Source organism: Elephantulus edwardii, unplaced genomic scaffold (assembly GCF_000299155.1).
Source record: "Elephantulus edwardii isolate Elephantulus edwardi_28Jun2011 unplaced genomic scaffold, EleEdw1.0 scaffold00181, whole genome shotgun sequence".
NCBI lineage: Eukaryota > Metazoa > Chordata > Mammalia > Macroscelidea > Macroscelididae > Elephantulus > Elephantulus edwardii.
The window spans coordinates 6,084,551-6,108,780 of NW_006399931.1; the positions used below are offsets into that span (position 1 = coordinate 6,084,551).

The following is a 24,230-nucleotide window of genomic DNA, read 5'->3' on the forward strand; positions in this document are numbered from 1 at the left end:
CCAAAATCTCTGTAAATGTTTATGAAAATTAATAAAATATAATTTAAAAAAAAAAGAAAGAAATATTGAATTCATGCATTATAAATTAAAGTTGTCTTTTGAAACTAGCAAAATTGTGCATTCTGATGAAGTATAAAATTGGGTTTATTGAGTAAATAATTTCCATTTTAAAATTATTTACCAGCTCATTATTAATGTTATATACTGCGATTTTAAGTCTATTAAAATGTGACTCTTAAAAGCAAAACTAAAGATACCTGCTTTGGTGTCTTTTTTGTTGGGGTGAAGGAAGAGGCAGTGCTGTTATATTTGCATTATTCTATGTATAATGTATATGAGAGTCTCAGTTGTTATACTTGATGTCCTTGAATGATGTATTGAAGTTAAATTGTTAATTGTAGCAAAGCCCTTACTTTCGTATTTGGTTTATTTGCTTTCATTTTAACCTGCTCTCTGCTTGATGTCACCCCTATTTGGATGTGCATAAGAAAGCCTACCACATTGAATGTGCTACATACATAAATTCCCCCATGCGATTTACTGCCTATGAAAACCTGCTACACGGTCACTTATGAGTGGGTTCCTATTTGATGGTACACTACAGTATACACAGTATGCAGAATATAAAGCCACTTGGAATTTAACATATATTATCTTGACTAACAGTGTGTAAAAAGTTCGAACTACCAGGGAAGTTTTGTGAAAGAAAGCTTATATTTTGGTTTTATTGGATATGGAGAGTATCTCCTATAATTATAACAATTTGGGGTTTTGTTAGTTTACTTTCTATAGATACTATAGAGTTACTGATCCATGTCCACTTTTCATTTTTAAGGGATGAGCCAGAAATTACTATTTGTTTTCTGTCACCCTGCCGCTGTTTCAGGCTTACACTTTAATCTATGTGAAATAGGTGTGGGTCGAGGCTTGTTGTTTTGTTTGGGGTTTGGTGTGGTTTTTTTTTATTTTGCCTGTGCTTATTTTTCACATTATTAATTTTTGAAAAGTTAAAATACTCAGTACTCACATAGTTTCAAAAATCATAAAGTCTGAAAAGTTTCCTCCCACCTTGTCCTCTTGCTCAGTTCTTCTCTCCCAGTGGGGAGTTCTGGTGGTCTAGTCAGTTGGGAGTGGTGCTGCCAACCTACAGGCAGCCAGTTCAGATCTACCACCTCTCCCTACTTGCTGTTCTGTGGAGAAAGATGATCAGTCTCCTCCCATGCAGTTTACAGCCTCTGAAAAAACGTGAAACGTCAGCCATGAATCGGTTCCAATTTGAGTTCAGCGAATTTTTTGTTTCCAACTGTTACAAAGCGCTCATGCACACACACACACACACACACAGAGAGAGAGAGAGAGAGAAAGCGCCCAACTAATTTTCTGTCTTCTTCCAGACAGTTTTATTTATTCCTGTTCCTACTGTGTTCTCAGTTTTGCAGCTTGTTTTTGTTTGTATGTGTGGTTTGGGTTTGTTTGTTTGTTTGTTTTTTCTTTCACATAGTAGCATTTTATCTTGAAGATGTTTCTGGGTTCTTAAAGAGCTTCTTCATGAATTTTTCACGAATTTTTCACCCCTTTTAACAGCTACATACTATCCCATTGTATCACTAACGTGTGGCTTAATTAAGTAGTGAAGTGGGTGTTTTTCTTGATCTAGAAAATTACAGTAGCTTGAGTAATTCTAGATAAATAATTTTAAGGTTCTGAAATTTTACTAAGACTTAAAAGACCGTGTTTTGAGAGAAGCTGTTTTTTAAAATATATTACCTATTGCCTCTGTTGAGTGAAAAGATTAAATACATTACTGAACTTGGTTTAACTCTTAGAAAACTAGTCATTTACTTGAACATTTTGAATGTTAATTCTTTTCCTGTGTTTTCTTCAAAGGTTTTTTTCACTGTCGGGTGCAAATTATGTCGGAGGATAAGATCTGAGAAAGACGTGCAAAATTTTATATTTATTGTGCAAAGTGTGTTTCTCTTTTGCACAGATGTTTCTAAACTCATCTTTCAAGAAAGCAACAAGAGGCATTTATCAGACGTTATATTTTATCAAGACTTCTATGTATCTTGTGTCAGGAAGCTGAGCAATCCTTTTTTTTTTAAAATTTTCATTTTACTGTTTTTTTGTGTGTACCATCAAATCAGATCTGTCTGGTCCAGGAGGAGACTGCCCCTACTTCTCCAGCAGAGCATCTGTGAACAGTCCTTAAGGAAAGAAATGAATATTTAGATAATACAAGTTACATAAATGGGGTTTATTTTCCTTTTCTCTTTCAAGTTGACTTTAAGGAGCTGTGTGATAATATTCTGACTCCTAAAAGGAGCTTGCCTTTGTAACAGTAATTTCACAAGCAGTCTCATACAATAGATAATTATAAAACAAAGCTTATTTGATACATGAATCTTTTTGTGTTGGATAATATAATAATTTCTAGGGTTGCTTTTTTTAACATAGTGGAGAGGAGTTCCGCTGCCAGCCCAAATGCACATGATTTGAATCCACCAGCTGTCACATAGGAGAAAGATGGGCAGCTTCCTCCTGCCTCTGAAAACTGAAAACTTCTAAAACTTAGGACATAACTAACTCTACGTAAATGCTCTATGGTATTTTACAATTATTTAATTGATTGCAGTAGTTCTTTAGTTTTTGTATGTCATCTGAGACCAGGCTTCCCCTTGGGTCCACCACCCCCCCCACCATGAATAGGAGCATGCTCTTGTGTTTGTATCATGACAGAGAACATGACTGATTTTCCTAGCTCAGGCTGCTGTATCAGCAGACTTGGATAAATGCAGTGGTTTGTCTCAGAATGGCCCTCAGACCTGTTCTCTAGAATAGTAGTCCATTCATGCCCAGTAACTGCTTAGGTGGGAGCTAGTTGCCTATTGTAGTATTAAAACGTTGAAAATTGGCTTTTCTATCCATTGAGTCAGCCTTTGGGGGGTGGGTACATGGTCTCCAGTTACCTCAACTGAAGACAACAGGGTCTTGCAAATTATCAACAGCTGTGGGACCAATATAAGAGAGAATGGTTTCACACTGTGGAGAGAGTAGCCTGACAGAACCCTGGAGATGGAGCTAAAGTTAAAAGTTTTGCTTCTGGATAACAGAATTAAGAGCTGACTTGTGACTGCTATGAGACAAAGCTTGCTGATTGATTGAGAAAACCAGAGGTTTATTTGTGCTGCTGAACTCTAAACCTAGACTTCCCCTTGTTGACTGAAAAGCTGTCTGAACTAATTGAGGAATTAGTGATTAGTGTCTTGCTGTTAGTCTGGCTTGGGGCTGCTGTTCAGTAAACCTGGACTTTCACTATGTGGTATCTTTTGTCTCCCCAACCCTTACCCAACCTATTGCCTTAAGAAACAACTGTGATAAACTCTGAGTTTGTTTGCAATGAATATTGGACCCAGTGATTCATAGAAATACATGCAGGAGCTTGGAGGCTTGCATGTCTGACCATGTAGCTATTTATTTGGATATATGGATGTTATTGATGTGAATAATTCCCCTTTATGAAGCAGATAGAAGTCAGACTCGGCCTCCCCCACGTTGTATCTGCTCCTCTTACACCTGTTTTAATAACTACATAGTTCTGTACCGTAAATCATGCATACACTTGTTGGTGAGCACAGAAATCTAAGCCTTGTCTACAAGGAGTTTGTAGTCTCAGGAAAGCTATGTGAACAGATTGTGCATAATTCAGTTCCTGCTTTAACTCAAGTGCCAAGATGATGTGGAATGCCAGTTCCAGAAAAAAGGAAGGGAAGGTATCCATGAGATGACCTCTGAGTTCCAGTTTGAAAGGTGAGCACAGTTAGGTGTCAGGAGTCAGAGAGGAAGCTTAACCTTCAGGAGCATGGAAGTAGAAGTAAAGCGGAGGTGTGTCAGAGGGTAAGTTCTGATAAAGTCATGTGCCTTTAGTGTATGATGAAATGAGACGACGTAGTTCTTTTTATTATTGGAAGCAATTATTTCCCCTCTCTCATAATTTTATAATTTTCTGAATTTACAAGAGTCCTGGGTAAATATAAACATTTAAGGCTTTCAGCAGCTAACTGCAAGTTTGGAGGTTCAGATGCAACCACAGGTACTTCAAAAGAGAGACCTAGCCATCTAATTCTGTAAAGCAGCTATTGAAGCCCTACAGAGCAGTTTACTGTGACATACATGGGTTCACCAGTCAACTCCCAGGCAAGTGGGAATGACTGCAGTGATCAGAGTACATGTGAAATACACCATATGCTTCATTTTACCAAAGACAACCAGATAATAGGGGATATGCAAGCCCAGTCTGACAAGGAATAATCAAAATGAATTTTAACTGAAAAGTAATTGACTTGAGAATTGAGATTGCTAGAGAGTAATTATGTATGTAAGTGAAAATGTTATTGCCACAACACAGAAATAATGAGTCAGCAGTAATTAAGAGAAGCAGGATACCTCCCTAGTCTGAGTCACTAGCTATAATACCTGACACTGTATAAAATAAATGACTAAACAGATATTTAAATAAATGAATAAAAAGCGTAAGAGTAGAACTTAGCAAAAAAAAAAGAAAAGGGTATTAAGAATTTTCAAACTGAGCTGCTCAACAGTGAAGACATTTTTCTCTCCTGTGAGCTGCCCCTTTTAGCAAGTATTCAAGCAATGCTGTGTGATCATCTGCTAAGAATGTTACATGAAGTATCCCTCCCACCTTGTGTGTACCTATCCCATTGGCCTCTCCTACCTAGTCAGGGATTCCCCACCCCCCAAAGTTGCTCAGCCACAGTTTTCTTAAATGAGTGAGGTCACTGTTTGCTGAAAGGTTATTAAGAGTGGCTTGATAAAATAATAAATATATTTGCTTAAATAGTTGACGTTCTTTGGGTACAGATTTCTTTTGCTGTAGTTGCTGTACCCAGCAGGGCTGATCCCCATTTAGGGCCTGAACTGTATACAAATGGGGTAGAGTGGGAAAGTAATAATAGAGCTCTGGTGGCCTATTGGCAAGGACCTGAGCTGCAATCCTGAATGCATCCGGTTCGAATCTTGTAGCTGCTCCATGGGGGAGTGATGGACAGTCACCTCCTGTCCAGTTAACTGCCTCTGAAAATCTCCTGTAATGCCAGCTATGGGTCGGCTCTGACTCGACAGTCCACAGCAACACAGGGAAGTCGTAGGGGACAAGTTCACTTTAAGAAAAGAATTGCAAAGAGGCTCTGGTGGCCTATTGGCAAGAAGCTGCACTGCTATTCCAGAGGTATATGGTTCAAAGCCACCAGATGCTTTGCTGGAGAAGGAGGGGCAGTCTCCTCCTGTACCAGTCAGATCCGATTTAACAGTACACACACACAAAAAAATAAAATAATTTTTTTTTTAAAAAAGGAAAGAATTACGCAATTAAGTGTAAAAGTGAATATGCATTTAAAATAAGGAAATATTACAGAATATCACCACACCACACATCCTCACATTGAGCCAGGGTGAGCCTCCATCGCATTTCTGAGGCTGTAACAAGACAAGACTCTTATCTTTCCTTCGGAGCAGCTGGTGGTTTTGAACTGATAGCTTGTCATCTATCATAACACTTAACCTGCTAGGCCGTCAGGGCTCCTTAAACACATCAAAACATCTCATAATCCCCCCCAAATCACATACTGCTATTCACAAATTAACTGCAAGTTCTATATCTTCACTTTTTTCCCTACCCATTTTGGCCACTTATATATTAAAAAGCTCTTCATATGAAAATAATTTTACAGTATTTTCTATAGAACAGAAAAATTCACCCCACCCCCACCCCCCGTTTTGTGAATCTTTTTATGTTGACCCGAACACGCCCTTCTCAAAAAAATAAAACCAGTAGAACTAGACCAAAAACTGACTGTAACCAGACCATCAGTTGTTCTTGTGCAAGTTAAATTTGGATTGGAAGAAAATGAAAGCAAGTAGCCTTGTAGTAAGGAGCTGTGCTTGCAACTCGAAGGCACATGGTTTGAATCCACCAGCTGCTCTGCAAGAGGAAGATGAACCATCTCTTCCCATGTGGTTTACTGCCTCTGAAAACCCACCGGAGGGTCAGCTATGGGTCAGTTCGAACTCATTGGTACAATGATAACAAGAGTCAAACTGAATTTAAAAGCCATCTCAAGATGTATTGAATACTAGCAACTAACGGCCAGAAGAGTTGTGGGTTGCCATCAAGGACATCATCTGTAAGGAAAGTAAAAGGTCATTTACAAATATAGACAGGAAAGAGAGAAAAGACCAAAATGTATGTCAGAGAAGACTCTAAAATTTGCTCTTTAATGGAGAGAAGATAAAGGGAGAGAAAGAATGCTGAAGGAAGAGGGCTGAACAGAAGAGTTCAAAGGATGTTTTGAGAAGACAAAGTATTATAACAAAATGAGCATGGACCTGACCTGCAGTTAGAAAACCAGAAGGGAACATGCTCAGCATTTCTCAGGCTCATAGACCTGAACAACAAACTCAAAACCTCACATTGCAGTACTAAAGGATTCTGTGGGCAGAATGCCGAATGATGCAGGACACATCAGGAGGATAGAAGGAATGTACAGAATCGCTGTACCAAAAAGAATTGGCTGACACTGGACCATTTTGGAAATAGCACATTATCAAGAGCCAGTGATAACTTTGCTTTGGCAAAAATAAGGTTCCAGGAGCTAATGGAACACCAGTTGAGGTGTGTGTTTGAGCCAACAGATGGGCCTCTCGACGTGTTCACTCTTGTATGCCAAGAAGTTTGGAAAAGCTCTACCTGACCAGCTGCCTGGAAGAGCTCAGTATTCCAAAAGAAATTCCCCAGAAGTGACCCAACAGAATGCACAAATTATCAAAAGAGTATCGTTAGTATCACATGCAAGTAAAATCATGCTAAAGATTTTTCAGAAAGAGCTGGGGGAGTAACCATAGGACATTGAGAACTGCCAGGCATTTCAACCAGAATTCAGGAGAGATTGTAGAATGAGAGATACCATTGTTAATGTCAGATAAATCTTGGCCAAAACCAGAGAATAACAAAGATGTTTACTTGGGTTTTATTGACTGTGCAAAAGTGCTTACTCTGTGGATCATAATACATGATGAACTAAGACGAACTAGAATTCCAGGACACTTAATTGTGTTTATGCAGGACCTGTTCATAGACTGAGAATAAAGTGATAACTCCATGGTTTAAAATCAGGAAAAGTGTGCATTAGGGTTGTAGCCTTTCATTTTGTCTGTTGAATATGTATGCTGAGCACATAATTCTGGAAGCTGGGCTATTTGAAGAATGAGACATCAGGATTGGAGAAAGACTCATCAACAGCCTACTTTATGCAGATGATACAGCCTGGCATGCAGAGAGTGAAGGCTTGAAGCACTTACCATAGAAATCCAAGATCAAGAAAGCAAAAGTCCTCATCACAGGACAAGTAGAGAGCAGCGTCATAAATGGAATAAAGATTGAAATTGCCACGGATTCCATTTTACTTAGATCCACAGTCAACATCCTTGGAAGCAGCAGTCAGAATTAAAAAACTATCATTAGACAAATTTGCTGTCAGGAACCTCTGTAGAATTCTGAAGAGCAAGAATGTCATTTTAAAGACCTACGTGGACTTGACCCCCACCCTGGGTATTTTTCAGTTGCATCTTCTATTCTCTCTTAAAAGGAGAATTTACGCTTCACATACATGTAGTTATTGGACAGTGAATGAGAAAGACAAGAAGAATCGATGCCTTTAAGTGTCAGCTGTGTCTACTTTTGTGTGCTGTGACAGCAGCTGAGGTAAAAATCATCTAGTTCACAATACATTCATATCTGGCCTTTTACAGGAAGGGGTCCTTAGCATGTTTGGTCAAAATGCCTCCCTTTCCTACTGAAGGTTGTGAAACCTAAAGAAATGCTTTGAAACGGATGACTGGTGATGGCACCTCTGTAATTCCTTTCATATTGTTTCTTCTCAGGGAGGCTTTTTGTAAGAGAATGCTCCCTCCAGCCTTTTGACTTCATTTGCCTAGACCACTGATCTTTACCCTAGAACTGTCCATAAAATTTGATAAGAGTTTGCCTGCCCTAGCAGAGAGCCAGACAATACCTATGCAGCTCTTTTCCCCTAAGGGCAAAATGTCTTGGTTATATCATGTGGCTCACCAGGGACAGACTTGCTGGGGCTGTGCAGGTGGTGGGGGGCCACCAGAGAGATGGTGCACTTTTGACAGAAATACCTTGATTACTATCAGAAAACACACAAACCAAAAACATTCTCTGTGCCCCAGCATTCCTCTGTTATCCTACCACCAACACCCACCCCTCTCTGCTTTTCCCCTTGTACAAAATAAGGTAGGAAAAAGTTTCCCCTGTAAAAAAGCAAAGTAGGAAACATAACCACATGGGAGGCAGTAAAGGAATAAAATTTTATTGAGGCTGTATAGTTCTTGGAGAATCATCTAGGTGAAAGAGTTCATAAAATATGATAAATTAGGAACTTGGCCAGACCACTGAGCTTGTGGTGAATATAAAATGAGGCTGTGGGGAAATTGAGCAGTGCTAACTAATGTGTGACTGTTTGCAAGTAAATTGACTTTGTCTAAAATGACACAACGAGTATGTGCTTGATAAAATTTACTGTGGAATGATCTCAGATGGTTTGTGACTTCAAACCGTTCAAATTCTACCAGCAACATCAGTTCCCACCTTTATTATCTTTCACCCTAAACTCTATCAGAATGCAGAATACGAGTATTCTTAAATGTTTATTCCAGGCATGGGTCTTATTTGGTGAGCTAGATAGAGAACCATCAAGGACCTCCATCCATTTTCATTCCCTTAAATAAACTCAAACACACTCTCAAATAGGGCCGCTTAAGTTACAGGGAAGTAAGAGCAGAAAAGAGCCAGCCACACCTAACGACTGCCCTTTTTACAGTGTCCTCACTGTTTGCACACATGACCCAGTCTGTAATAAGATCAGTATCCATCTCCCTTTTACCTGCCTGAGATTATCTTTCAAGGAGAACATTAAGGAGACAGTAGCCTTGGCTTTTGTGGTTCTGAAATCTATCATTTTTGGCTGTTGGCTGGTAATGCAAAAAATGTTTGCACCACAGAGCAGTTTATAGTTTCTTAGATGTATGAACACCTTGTAGTGTGGCTATGAGAGAGAGAATGTAATGATTTCACAACAGGACATGTTCTGGTGTTGCAAGTGATGTCTGAAAGTTTTATGATTTGTCACTTAAAAAATGTACATAACTTTACTGATCGTTTTAAATATATATCTGGTATAAGGGGAATTGACAAAAGGGCCACAACCATTTATTATAGTCCTACTTTGGTTGTGTTTGTTCCCCCCCCCCCCCCCGGTATATTAAAGCAATTTCTTACATGTTCTCAGTTACTGTGGGCAAAACCCCCAGATGTGTGACTTAAAGCAGTGTCAGTTTATTATGTTTCACAGCTCCTTGATGGTTTGCCTCCTGGTGTACCTCAGCTCTCTCTGCAGTCAGCTAGAATAGTTAAGATGGTGATGGTCGTAGACTGTTGAGTCAGAACTGTCCAGTAGCTGACCCTCCAATGAGATTTTAGAAGCAGTAAATCACATTAGTGAACCACTTGGATTCTGGAGGATGATAGGGTCTTTTGATTTACTTGAAATTCAGGTGTAAACTGGTAGGGCATTTTATTTTGTTCACAATCGTGTGTAAGCTGATTGGTCGTCTGGTTTAGTTAACAATCAGCCGTGGGCTGGAATTTTCTCGTTTTAAGTCAGTCAGTCAGGACCTGGTGAGTATTTAAAAGTTGGTTGGGCCCTCTGGCCTGGTGTTAAGTGTTTGAGAAGAACATTGTTCTAAGTGATTCAGCACTTGTTAGTCCGTTTGATGACTGGGGGTTGCTGTGATACTGAACTGTACCGCTAGTGTGCCGAATGCCATAATGGTTACCCGTGGTAGACATGATAGAGCTCCCAGGTTAAGTTAGGCTTGAAAGCAGGAGTGGCATCCACTTCCTAAACAACAGGCTTTTCAAACTCTATGAACATTAGAGAAACGACAACAGTTATGGAACAAGGTTCAGATCTTTTTGTTCATAGGGTCACTAGTCGTATTCGACTTGGTGGCACTTAACAACAGCAGCAAATCACATTAAAGGAAATTGACCATTTTTCTCCCATGGAGCAACTGGTGGATTGAAAACCGTGTCTTTGAATTGGTAGTGCAGTTACTTACCAGTCACCCACTGGCGCTCCCTAGGAAAATCTAAAGAGAGGTGGGCTTAGCATGGGAAGCCTGGGCCTCCCTCTCTCTAGTTTTACCTTTCCATCTCCATAGTTTTACCTTTCAGATATTAGGGTAGCAGTTGCATGAGACAAGCCCAAATTTGGAGGGACTTTTCTATTTTCTATTTGCATTATGTTATTGATGTCCCGTTGCTCAGAGTAAGTCACACACACCATGATAATTTATTGCCATCAAGTCTTTTCTGACCGGCTAGACCTGCTCCATCGTATTGCAGGACAGTGACACGGACTGCCATCTTTACCCCATGGAGTGCTGCTGGGGTGAGCATGTAAGCACTCTGTCCCCAGGCCTGCGTCCAGTCATTAGAGGAGAATATAGAAGATCCCGAGAGGCATCGTGAAACCATGTCCTACATACAGAGAACTGTTTATCTTTCAGCCAGATTTGCCAAAAGTTAACATTTTTCTCATGGCCCTCCCTTTCTTTATGCACATACTTAATTGCATGTATTTTAAAATACTTGAGACCAAGTTGTTGACATGATGCCCTTGTAGAGTACTTGAGAGTATATATCCTAAAATTGTCATACTCTTGTCCTTTATCTGTTATTATCAGAAGATACTATTTTTAATTTAACAAGCCTTGGAGCATTTGAGGGTACTGAGAAGTGTTTAGGTAGAATGAAAAGTAAAGGCTTATACTGCATTGAAACAGTTGAGGGAGAGAACAGTTTAAAAGTGATATATGATTGAGTATTATGGTTATGACAAGAGTCCAGAATGAAAGTTGCATAGTGGAGTGTACTCGGGGTGGGGTAGGGTGGGGTGGGGGTCAGGGAGATTGTATACCAGTGAAGGAATTTTACTTTTCAAAGAGAAGAGCGAACTGGGGGGGGGGGGGGGGCAGGGAGAAAAATGGAACAATGAATGAATGGAAATCCAAAGAGCTCGTTGGTCTTACGATCTATTTAATAGGTAGGAGAGCAATACAGAACATATTCTAGCATATGATCTGTGGCGTAACAGAATTTCACAAAACATCTGGAGGGGATGGAGAGAGTTACTCTACCAGCATAAAGGAGAAGCAGACAGTGTTTCCTTAGGGAATCGGGGAAGTCCTTTTTGGTGCAGTCAACACAAGAGAGGTAGAGGTGGGACAGTGGGAGGGCAGCCATAGCCCAGAACACACCCTTGTCTTATTTTCTGCCTTGACAAAGTTCTGAGGATGAATAAGGTACTGCAGTGAAGGCAATATTGAAAACTCACGCACAGGAGTGTATGAGATAAGATGGCACAGGGTGCAGGAGTTGTGCTGCTAACTCTTCTCAGGCAGTGACTCCCTTTCTGATCCGTTTAAAAGCTTCAAAGCCCAATAAAGGGTCAACTGTGAATTGGTTCTGTCTTGAAGACAGTTAGCTTTTTAGTTTGAGTTCTACAAAAATTAATACAGTATATCATGTTGTGGTACACTGAGTTGGAATTGGCTCATAGCTGACCCTCCCACAGGTTTTCAGAGGCAGTAAGTATGTCACCTGGGGGAAATTGTCCATCTTTCCCCCACAGAGGCACTGATGGATTCAAACCTGTGTCTTTGTGTTGACAGCATAGCTCCTTGTCACTAGGCCACCAGATAACTCCCTACAGGAGCTGCAACGGGCGTGGGTGGGGTACACACACACAGCCCCCCCCCACACACACACACCCACTCCCTATGGACTACAGCTGTACATCCAGAGCTCCTCCCGTTTAGACTGATGGATACACACGTGCATGTATTTAAATTAACAACTTTTAACCTAACATTACTTTCCTAAATTCTTGTCCTTAGGTTGTTTTTTTAATATCTTCTTGATTATGTAAAGCAAAAAGTAATGGAGTTGATGAGCTATAATTAAAGGAATGGAAGGAATGTTTTTAAAAACTTAATTAAACCACTGTCAATCTAGAGTTCAAGGGATAGTCATTGTTTTTTTAAATTGTCTAGCATTTATATGAGTGTTACGAGTATAAGCTGTTCTTACAGTAATTATTCTGAATGAGTCAAGAAAAGACTGATGTGTCATTTTCAGTCTTGGACAATTACAAGAAAGAAGGTGTGAAATAGATTTAGACTGATGATGTAATTGTACAGATTTTTTAAAAAATTTAGTTACTGAAAATGGCTTATTACATTTTCTTCAGCATTCAAATAAATTACATTATTTTATAATAATGTTTACATTGCCTTGCAAAATTATGGATTTCAAGAGTTAATTTTTAAACAACTAATAATTTGTTTTACATTTATGTAAATCTTTAAGTGTACAATTTTAGGTTACCTTTTAAATTTACTTATATATCCTGATGATGGTTTACATAGTAATAGTCCTTGGCAAGGGGATTTCCATAATGGAATTTTCAGCTTCTATTAGATAACACATCTTGAAAGTTGTAACTTCTTCTTTCTGGTTAAGAGGTAACATAAAAAATTTTTTCAGATCTTTTTACTGGCTTGTTTCTAAATTGCTTTGTTTTTGGAAATGAGTGTACTTTGACAGAATCGTACTAAAAGTACGATGTTGTTGTTGGTGTGTGTCAGCGAGTCGGAATGGACGCAAAGCTGACCCTCCAGTGAGTTTTCAGGGGTGGTTTAATTGCGTAAGAGGAGATTGCCCATCCTTTCATGGAGTAGCTGGTAAGATTCAAACTATGTGCCTTTGAGATTGCAGCTCAGCCTCTTCCCACTAGACCAACAGAGCTCCATAATTTGTGTGACTTTTCCTACAGAGCGTCAGCCTCATTGCCATGGATTCAGAACCTACTCATTGCTGACCCTCCAGGCTGTAGATTACACAGGAGGAGGCAGCCAGTCTTGCTGTCTCTGAGCTACTGGTGAATTTAAAACACCAAAGGCAGTGAGTGCTTTTTGGTTAGCCGCAACCCCCCCCCCCCATCTGATTCCTGAAGTCAGCTTAGTCTTTAATGCCTTTGGATGATAACGTGCAAAATCTATATTTTTCTGAAGTTTTCAGTGCTGGGGTTTTGGACACAAAGTGTCCTTCACATGGAGCTTGTTGTTCTGAAATTGTGTCCTTGCACAAGTAGTAAGTGTCTTGCTGGGAATTGAGGTATTTCCACAGTTCTTCAGTCATCTTTTTTAAGCCCACTATCCTTGTACTACACACATTCTTATGCTTTTTAATTCTTTTACAATTTTAAAGTCACATTTTTAAAATGATTCATTAAAAAAATATTATAATCAAGAAAAAAAGGAAAGTGAACTGAGCAAGGGAAAGGCAAGAAAATGGGCAACAATGACTGACTGAAAATGCAACTTTTCTGTAACCTTTTGTTAAAATCACAATTAAAAGAAAAAATTTTGTTTTAAAAAACCCCACTTAAAAAATTAAAAATTACTTACAGATATTTTCCTACTGTCTGCGTTGATCATAGATCAGGTGAGGTATGAAGTTACGTGTGACATTTCAAGGTGTTTGGTGTGGATGAGATAACACTCCACCATTGAATGCTGTGATCTGGGAGCGTCTTTATGAGGTTCATTAATTCCCAGCTGTTACCGAGTTGTTTTACACGCCATAGGATTTTCAAGTCTGACTTTACAGTAGCAGCTGCTTTCTTATAAAGCAGTTACAGGATTTGACCAGCTACCCTTTTGATTATTAGTTAAGCACATAAGCATTTGTACTACTCAGGGACTCCTAAAAGGGTACTTCTTGTTAAGTTCGGTTGAGTTGGAACCAACCCAATGGCTGACCCTCCAGTGGGTTTTCAGAGGCAGTAAAGCGCACAGGAGGAGATTGCCTATTCTTCTTCGCAGAGCAGCTGGTGGATTCAAACCGTGTGCCTTTGGAATTGCATACAAGTTCTTACCACTAGGCCATCAGACCTACTAGTTAGATACTATCCTTGGAAAAATTGAGACAGTAGTCATTCAGATAATTTTTATATCCTCAAATTGGGCCATCTTTCTTCCTTTCATATTCTCTGTCCTTAAAATAGGAATTCCTATAATGTTTTAACTGAAATGATAGTATGTTTAAATTCTCTATTTTATGTGTCTAAATAAGTTATAAGTGGTGTTAGTTGCCAAAGTCAGCATTGATTTATAGCAATTCCCAATGCAGTGTAAAGAAATGTACCCTACTCCTGCACCACTTTCAAACTTCCTGACATGCTCAAGTTCATTGCTGCAACCACTAGGGTTTTGACTTCAATGTAGGGACCTCATATCCCAGCACTACTTCTGCCCGTATTGTATTCTTTTTTGACAGTAGGTTTTCATCTGCTCCTTTTTAGAAGTAATTGTGGAGACTTTGTTTCTTGATCTGGAATCTCCTGAAACCTGTTGAACCCAGTGACAGTTACGTCTGCACTACCTGTGGCATAGCTTCTAGCATCATAGCAGCACCTGAGCTACCACAGTAGGGCCCACTGAGGGGTGGGTGGTGGAGCACTGTGATTAGCAGCTATAAATCTTGCTTTCAAGTTTGATTCAGTGTCTATAGTGACGTGAGTAACAGGTTTACAGAAGCTAATTTTTGTTAATATTATTTCATAATAATGTGTTCACTTTATTAGAAAACAACATAATGTAGTTGTAAAAATATCTAATCTGAAGTCACAAATTTCCCAGCTAAGAATTCCAGCTCTTTCACTTGTTTATATAATGTTAGGCAAATCCCGTATTAGATGATGCTGTCCCATTTTACATTTGAGGAAACTGAGTCACTGTTGGTCACTAAGCTGTAGTCATTACTGGGAAATAATATGTTGTTGTTGTTGTTCCTCCGTGCCGTCGAGTCATCTGCAACTCACAACGACCCTATTTACAAGAGCCCTAAACCCTGCTCTATCCTATGCCAACCTTACTGTCTCTGATAACACCTACCCCCGTTACTCCAGTCACTGAATCAGTTCATCTCATTCAAGGGTCTTCCACTCTTGCTCTGTCTCTCCACCCTTCCAAGCATATATAGGTGTAAGAAGATCTAATCTGAAGTCACAAATTTCCAAAATAGGAGTCCCAATTCTCCTACTTGGCTGTATAACATTAGGCAAATTCCTTTTTTTCTTAAATAATGTGTTCCTGTTTAACAGTTGAGGAAACTGAGTCACCCTTGGTCGCTAAGCTGTGAGGTGTCAGGAATAGTTAAAATTACTGCATTTTGTTGAGAGTTCTCTTTCAGTAATGTATTGTACATAAGGATTCCAACCTGATTAATAAGTACGTTAAAAAAGATGCTTTAGATAAGACCATTTCATTTTTGTTCAGGCCTCTAGCCTTGTTTGTTGCTGCCAGTCTGAAATAGGTAGATTTTCACACTGTGACCTCTCTGTTGTCCTGTGTTTCGTTCTTCAACCAAGCCACTCCTGTTGTTAAGAGAGCTTGCCTTCTCCAGATGGTTCTAGGTCCTCAATCCCATGATAGAGGCGGAGTGCTGTCATTTGGGCTGCACACGCTCAGCTGTTGCTGTTTTAGTAATTACTCTTGCCCTTCAGCAATTACTGTTATTTTTCAGTCTACTTCATAAATAATATATGTTGTAGATACGAACAGCTCTAATTTTTCAGCATTGTTAATGATTACTTTCTGGTGTTGATAATGAGATTCCTATTTATATTTTTATGTTTGCTGTTGGTGCTAATAGAGATTTTCTTTTTTAAAGCATTTTGTGGCTTTTAGATCTCAAATGTACTCTTTGTCTAAAATTATCTGTTTCAGAAGGTTCTTGATGTTTCAATCTTTGTATTTCAGAGCTTTTCTTTCTGACTGTCACTTTGAGATTTGTTTTTAGAGAATCGCTGTGGTAGAAATAGTAAATCCACTCTTGCAGCTACTGTTTTTTGGCCGTGGTCTCTGACACTTGCTAAACAGGTTGCTTATGCTGTTGATCTTTATTTAACCTTAATTGTAAGAGATGTACAGAATTACCAATTTGTAAGTAAAGAAAATGGACTTTTAAGAAAGTTCACTGGTTTATCTGAAGTCACACAGCTAGGAAGTGGTCAAATAAGAACTCTTGTGCAAGTCGGGCTGAGCCCTTAACCCCTGTGACGGCTTGTGTCATTTACCAGCAACGTATTTGTACACTGGTTCTGGTGGGGCTTATCGGTATTCCATTTCTGCAACTAAAAAAAGACAGGAAACATAATTTTGTGCAATCTGGACACTTATTCTGGAAGCTGACAGTATCTGCCGCCTCCCTGAAATCTCAAGGACTACATGGCTTGGCTGTTTGGGATGCAGTGTTGACTTTGGGTTTGTAAAGATTGAGCATGTCTGCCTCTTACGTATTTCCACTTCAAACAAATGTATGTATTTTTCTGCAGTTCTCCTCTGGAAATTGGAGTTCTTTGAACCTAATGGTTTTGAATTTGCTATTTTGCAGACTATGTCTTCGGCAGTGGTACAGTTATATGCAGCAGATCGGAACTGTATGTGGTCAAAGAAGTGCAGTGGTGTTGCTTGCCTTGTTAAGGACAATCCACAGAGATCTTATTTTTTAAGAATATTTGACATCAAGGTGAGTTTGGAATTACATTAAACTGGGCTTTGTGCATCAACTATAAAGAGATACAGTCTTTTTGTTGTTACTGTTGTTGTTATATGCCGTCAAGTAGCCTGTGACTCATAGCAACCCCGTGTATAAACAGCTGTGAACCCGGCGCTATCCTGAGCCAATTTCATTAACACACTTAGGCCCAATACCCCCGTCACTGAGTCCAAATCTGTCTCATCAAGGTTCTTCCTCTCCTATGCTGTCCTTCCTATGCATGACCTACCTCCCCAAGGACTGGTCACATCTGTCCAGAGTATGTCAGACAGCTTCAGAATCCTTGTCTCCAAGGAGCAGCCTGGTTTCACCCTCTCTCGGATGAATCTGTTTGTTTTCCTAGCAGTCCATGGTATATTCAGTACTCTTCTCCAGATTTAGAAAATTTGTTCACATATATAATATTTAAGTTATACTACTCTTAGAAGGGTAAACTTGATTTTAAATATTGCAGTATGAACGTGTTGAACCGTAGACTATTGCCTCTTCTAAATCAGGAATCGCCCCTGTTCCATCCTTTGCTTTAATCTCTCATAGAGCTGGTTATAGTTTTGTTTCAAGTGATGCCTTTGGATCGTGCCCTTTCTCCACAATCTCTCCTTTTTTAATAATTTTCTTTTCTTTCATCCTGTCCATTAGAGACTAGCACACATATTCCTTCCAGGGAACAGTAAAAGTATATTTTAGTTGGGTTTGTACTATTATCATTTACTTCAGCCCAGGTTTAAAGCAGCATAAATTCCTGTATCTCTGTATCTGCTACTCTGTTTTCCTTTTTGGTATTTCTCAACAAGGTACATTCACAGTTTTATGGTTCCATAATCCCTCACTCTCAATTACAAATTTATTTTGCCCACGTGAATGTATCTTACAGTTGCTGCTCTTGTTTGTTGTTATGTGCCATCGAATCAGAACCGACTCATAGCTGACCCTCCAGTGGTTTTTTGAGGCTGTAAATTGCCCTGTCCATCTCCTGAGGAACAGCTACTGATTTCAAACCACATGCCTTTGGGTTGGCAGCACAGCCTCTTACCACCTGGCCTTGAAACCTTTTTATTTGCAAGGCCAACTCTCCATAATTTCTTGTAATAAGCCTCGTAGGGGTTAATACTTAAATAGGGCAATAAAATTCATTCTCTCTCTGTCTCACTTTTAAAAAAAATTTTAATAATTTTAATGAACATTTACAGAGATTTTGTATTTCCATTCATTCATTGTTGCACTTTTCTCCCTGTTCAGCCAGCTGCCTCCCGCCCACCCCCAAATTCCCCCCACCCCCCATTCCCGTTTGCTCCTCTCTTTGAAAAAGTAAAAGAAAAGTTCTTTGGTATACAGTTCCCCCCCACACACACCCCTTCCACCGCCCCAGATACACTCCACTGTGCACCCTTAATTTCTGTCTCGCTCTTGTGCGCGCGCACACACCCTCCTGACTTTACACTTTGCTCGCTCTTACTTTCTGACTGTAGTCAATCTTGGTTTTACACCACTGGGCTTCAAATTCTTTATGTGCAAAATGGGGTCACTTTCTGGGTCTTTCTAACTAGGATTAAATGAGATTTTAGTTACTGTACTTTCTAAATTAGCACTTACTCCACTGTACCCCCAAGACAGTGAGAGATGTGGCATGCTTCTCTTATTGGAAGTATTTTACTGTGACCGTGATTGTGGTGGGTGATTGGGGATCAAATGCATAGATTGAATGAGACCCTAAGTCCTTTGATATATTTTTCATCACCAGTAAGAAGCCAACATTTAAAATGGAATTCACATACAGCTCTGTTGAGAAGACGATATTACAAGTGGTCAAAATGTCATGTTGTTATGTGCCATCAAGTCGCATGGGACTCAACAGTGACACTATATCCAACAGCTCTGAAGCCTGCCCTATTCTGAGCCAGTCTCACTGACTCTGATACACTTACCCCCATTGCCCCAGCTACTGTGTCAGTCCAGCTCATCTGGGGTCTTTCTGTCTTGCCTTTTCCAAGGACCAGTTCCTCCTGGCCACATACACGAAGTATGTGAGACATAGTATGTTTTAAATATTTTTTAGTTTTGATGTAGCTAGAACCTTGCATTTTAGAGTTTTGATTTCATTTCTGGCACCACTCATTTCCAAGAGTCAGTAACCTTTGTAAAACATTCATTATAATCTATCTTGGATATCAAGATTAAATATATTTTTGGTACTGTAGTTGTTGTTAGGTGCTTTTGTACCGTTGTGGTATTGTTGGGAGTCAGGTCGACTGTGACTCAAGCTGTGCTCAGTAGATGTGAGCCTTGCCTCCTCCTATACGTCCTCACAATCTCTGTCAAGCTAACCCCGTTGTCGTGGTCATCACGTGAGTCCGTCTCCTTGAGGATCTTCCTCTCTTGAAAGAGGTATTTCTTACACCGTGGCCACAGCTCTAACAGTCATCAGTGATTTTATCCTTAGTTTAACCATGATGAATTTTAATCATCAGTGCTTTTCTTCCTTGTGATTGATCTTGTTAATCCCAGTGTTTAGTTAGGAAGCAAACAGACATTCAAAGGTCCCTAGTGCAGAGACAGTCTTACCTGGCCCTCCCAGCATCTACAGAATTGATAAAACAAAACATGAAATATTCCTGTGATATCTGATGAACCAAATTCCTAACCCATTGCTATAGTGTCATTTCTGACTCCTAGTGACCCTGTAGATGAGTAGAACTACCCCATAGGGTTTCCACTGTCATCTGCAATCAAATATTCTGACTCATACTGTCCTTCTAAGACTGAGCAGGACTATAGCCCGTCAGGTTTGTGAGGAATCTAAACAGGAGCATACTACCTCCTCATCTTTCTCTAGAGTGGCTGGTGGTTTTGAACCATTGACCTTTTAGTTGGCAGCCCTGCATTTATCCACTGTACCACCAGTCAGCTTTACTAAGGCATATTGTTGTTAGATGCTGTCAAGTGACATAGCAAAGCACAAATATTACTGATGATACTATTACTGGTTATTGGTACATGTACAAAAATATCCTACTCCTATATAATAGCAGTTATCTACTGATTGTCCTAGTTAAAAATATAACTAAATATATTTGAGCATGCTTAATTGATGAAATTATATCTTTGCATACTGAAGTCAGTTTACTTATGATGATGTGTTAGGAAAGAATCCTCATTTAGTGTTTTTGTTCTTTTGTTAAGGCCATGAATCATGGGAGGAAATTGCCTACCTTAATTTAGTTAATTGCAGATATTAATAGGACATTTTTTATTAACAATCTAGTAGATTACTTATACATTGTAAGTATGTGTGGCATTTATGTAGATAAAAGTTACTATTAAAAATCCCCTTCCTATGAACTGTCTTTTTTCTGTCATTCCTAGAAAACTTTTTTGGTAACACATTTTTCCTTCTTTTTTAGGATGGGAAACTATTGTGGGAACAAGAACTATATAATAACTTTGTATATAATAGTCCTAGAGGATATTTTCATACCTTTGCTGGAGATGTAAGTTCAATTTTCCCTTACTGCTATTAGTGTAGTTATTTTTCATTTGTCTGGAGAGCGTTTTGTATAAATATTGCTTAAAATGTAAAGAATTCTTTTTCTTTTAGCAACTTCTTTATTACATATTGTATCTAAATAGGAAGAAGATATTCCTGGGATTTTAACACATTGCCACAAATAACAGTAATACATGGGGGGGAATGTTTCTAAGCACTGTCCTCAATTTAAAAGTGTACGGCAACATGTTAAGGGCCAAAATAAACGAAAGGTGGGAAAAGTCAAAAGAGCATTTAAAATAGAACCTACTGTTACACTATTATAGAAAAGAGATTCCCCCCCCCCCCCAATTCCTATCTTGTGACTTTGGGGCAAGTATTTTTAATTTCTTTTGGCCTTAGTTTTGCTATCTGTTTTTTTTTAAAAAGAGTCTTAAGTAGCTAATAATTCATAGTAACTTTTAAATATTGAACATGTTACATAGCCATTCTCTTTTATTTTGTGGAAGGGTGTCTCTCATTGCTGTCTCAGAGACCCTCTAGTGGTAGTTCTTCTTGTTTACTGCCGAGTCAGAATCAACCCATAGCTGACTCGCCAGTGGGTTTGCAGAGGCAGTAAATGCGTAGGAAGACCGCCCGTCTTTCTCCCCTGGAGCTGGTGGATTCAAATACATACCTTTGCATTAGCAGCAGTTTCTTACAGCTATACCATCAGAGGATGTTAAAATACAGTAACTGGGAATGAGGTAGATTTAGTTATGAGACTGACAATTATTAGATAACAAGCCACCTTCCGGCTAGATTTTCAAAGTTAATTGTATATATGAGGGGGAAACGCTGGAAGGTGTTTTTAATATCAAGTTTTTACAGTTATCTGAATTGGTAAGTGATTTTCATTTTCTTTGTTTTGCATTTCTCTAAATTTTATATCTTGAAGGGAGGAAAAAGAAACTTGGGTTAGATGACATATCCATCTCTTCAGAAAACAGTTTCTTCTCTACCTTATTTTTCTTTTTAGGTTATAAATTTAAGCTACTTATAATGGAGCTGTGAACGTAATAAGATAAACTCATTTGACTAACTTTTCTAATGCTTGCCTTTTTAGCCTACTGAAAGATCAGATTCTGTTTGTCGTTTTCTTTTTTTGTGAATGATGAACTACTTCATTTACTATGTGAGCACCTTCTATGATAGGCAGTAGTCTTTTTTTTTTTTTTTTAATTTCTTTTTGGCAGTAGTCTTTTGTGCTTTGCCTTAAACATTAAATTGCTCAGTTCATAAAATAATTTTTGTCTCCTAGTAATGTCACCTTTCTTTCAGAAATGTATTTCTACTGGTCATCTTTTTCCTGTGCTCAATTTGTGCATTTTCTTGTTTATTCTTTTGATGAAAATATTTCAGACTTGTCAGGTTGCTCTTAATTTTGCCAATGAAGAAGAAGCAAAAAAATTCAGAAAAGCAGTTACAGACTTACTGGGCCGGCGACAAAGGAAATCTGGTAAGTTTTTTTTTGTTTGTTTGCTTGTTTGCTCCTCAGAACATATAACTGAGTTTCAGCTTGTAGACCAGATATGGCCTGTTGCTTATTTTATTGAACTTTTATTAAAACACAGCTATGTTCATTCATTAACATACTGTCTGTTTTCATGTTATAACTAGTTGTGTCATGTGACACAGACTATTATGGCCTGTAAAGCCTAAAATACAGAATAGTTTGTTTTGCAAAAAAACCCCATGTGCCAGTTCTTACCTTAAAGAAATAATGTTTTTATTAGAAATAGTTTTTCCATATTTATCTCAGAACCCTTTCAATAACTTGTTGATTAAAGTGTATCTTTGGATTTTAACTTTGCACTTAAGTGGCATTGTTCACAATGTTAAAATAATGTTAAATACTTGATAATATTGTGAGCAGAGGCTATGGATGTGACTAGAAACCAATAAGCAGAATCACAAACGGTCCAGTTTTACCTTGTCTGTATTTTGTCCCTCAAGCTGTAAATTATAAAACCATAAGGATTTTATGATGTTAGCATGAGTTGATTCTAGTACTGTAAACGATTACATATGCAGGGAGTACAGACCCTTAGATTTATTTTTTATTGAAAAATGTACCAGACTTTCTGCTGTCATACAAGAGAAGTGATTAGGAAAAGTGAACCCTCAGTGATTAAAAAAAAAGGAAAAGTGAACCCTTCTTAAATGTTGTTTTCCTTCACATCCGTTTTAGAGATCTCACATGAGTGTTGAGATCAGCAAGTAATCACTCATTCCAGAAGCATTTGCTTTCCGGATATGTAAATAACAGCACCTTGAGAATTACCGTACATCGATCGGCATGGCTAGGTCTTCCTCACTTTCACGTGTCTCGGAAGGTCACTTTATCAGACCAGCCAGGTGGAGTGGCACATTAGTATTTCCCATTGTTGGGTTTCATATTCGTCTTCCCACTTCCTCTCCACTCTTTCCATCCATCTTTTTCTGGGGAGTTCTGTAATTCCCTGTGGCATCTCAGAAACTCAGAATGGCTGGTGCAGTTGTAGAGGCTTGTAAGTCCTATATCCCCTGAGTTTCTCGGCATCTTACCACTGTTGCTGCTCCCACCCTAATCAAAGCCCCCGCCATCTGCTGTTGGGATTACCGCTGCCAGGGTAGCTCACAGACCAATCTCTCTGCTCTTGCTGTGGCCCCTCCACAGTCTCTTTTACATTGTAACCAGAATGAACTTTTTTTCCAAAAGAGAGGTTAGATCTTGTCATTGTCTGTATTCAGAAACTTCGCAAGAGCTTCCCATCGTGTGTTAGGGAGGGGCTGATGACTTGGCTCTGGCTCCTGGTGACTCTGTGTACAGTAGAATGAAGCCTGCCCGACCCTGCGCTGTCCATATGGTCTGTAAGCCCATGTTGCATCCGCTCTGTCAGGCCCCTTCATTGGTTGAGGCTCTTCCTCTTTCTTCCTGTACCAACCATGCGGTCTTACTCCAGGGACTTGCAATGCCCCAAGTCTGTGAGAGGAAGTCTCACTGTCCCTGCTGCAAGGAGCACTCTGGCCGCACTTGCTTCAAGATGGGATGTGTGGGATCTGTTGGCATTTGGTGGGATAGTTAATATTCTTTACCAATACCCCATTAGTTCTTTAACAAGACCACATTTTAGACTACAGATTGATTTGATTCTGTATAAGATAGGATAAAAAGGGTTGAAGAACTTGCATATGGAATAAATCCATAGGCAAGACCCTGTATGGTCAATCCCCGACTTTCCATGCCTGTCTCACTCTGCTCTTCCTCTCACACCAGGCTAGCCTTCGTGCTTGCTCTTCTGTGGGGCCTTGTATAAGTTGTTTTCATCTCACTTCTGTCTGCTTCTCAGAGAAGATCGCCTTATCTGCTTGTACCTTCCCTCAGAAATAAGAGACAGGTTAGGTGAATTAGCATTTTATGATGTCATATTGTGTATGATTAATAATAATCTTTCCATTTCGTTTATTTTCTAACAGAGAAAAGACGAGACCCTCCAAATGGTAAGTGTTTTGATAATTATTGGCCCAGAGATTTTACTGTTTAATCCTTGTAGAAGTGTATACCATAAACTAATGGTTACTATTTACTATGATCAGATATAGTTTGATTATAGTTTCTGTTCTTATTTTAAAATACTGAATGAAAGATGAGACTTAATAGACCATTTTTGGGCTTTTTTCTAGGACAAAGGAGGTCTTATTCTGTATTTACTATTGACTTAAGTTTAGAATCAATACAATCGGATCTTAAATCTCTTCCTTAAATACAGTAACTTTTGCCCTGCTTATTTAAGACTTTCCTACTTTAAGACTTACCTTTTTTTGTTTATTTCAAAATATTATTTCATGTTTCATTAATATGAAACTAGCCCCTATTCAGTATTAAAGCTTACTGTGATGGTTTGTTCAGAACTAATAGTATCTACAAAGAACTATCAT

At 39.0% G+C, this 24,230-nt stretch overlaps 1 protein-coding gene across 1 annotated transcript in view; it reads left to right on the top strand.

Annotated features, from left to right (window-relative positions):
• The window catches only part of WASL (Wiskott-Aldrich syndrome-like), a 70,874-nt gene that overhangs the window by 26,029 nt on the left and 20,615 nt on the right, over positions 1-24,230 (top strand). The window contains exons 2-5 of the mRNA XM_006896083.1: positions 16,622-16,756; positions 20,188-20,274; positions 21,672-21,768; positions 23,769-23,792. Of these exons, the coding sequence (XP_006896145.1) occupies positions 16,622-16,756; positions 20,188-20,274; positions 21,672-21,768; positions 23,769-23,792 (343 nt within the window). The remainder of the gene's footprint in view (positions 1-16,621; positions 16,757-20,187; positions 20,275-21,671; positions 21,769-23,768; positions 23,793-24,230) is intronic.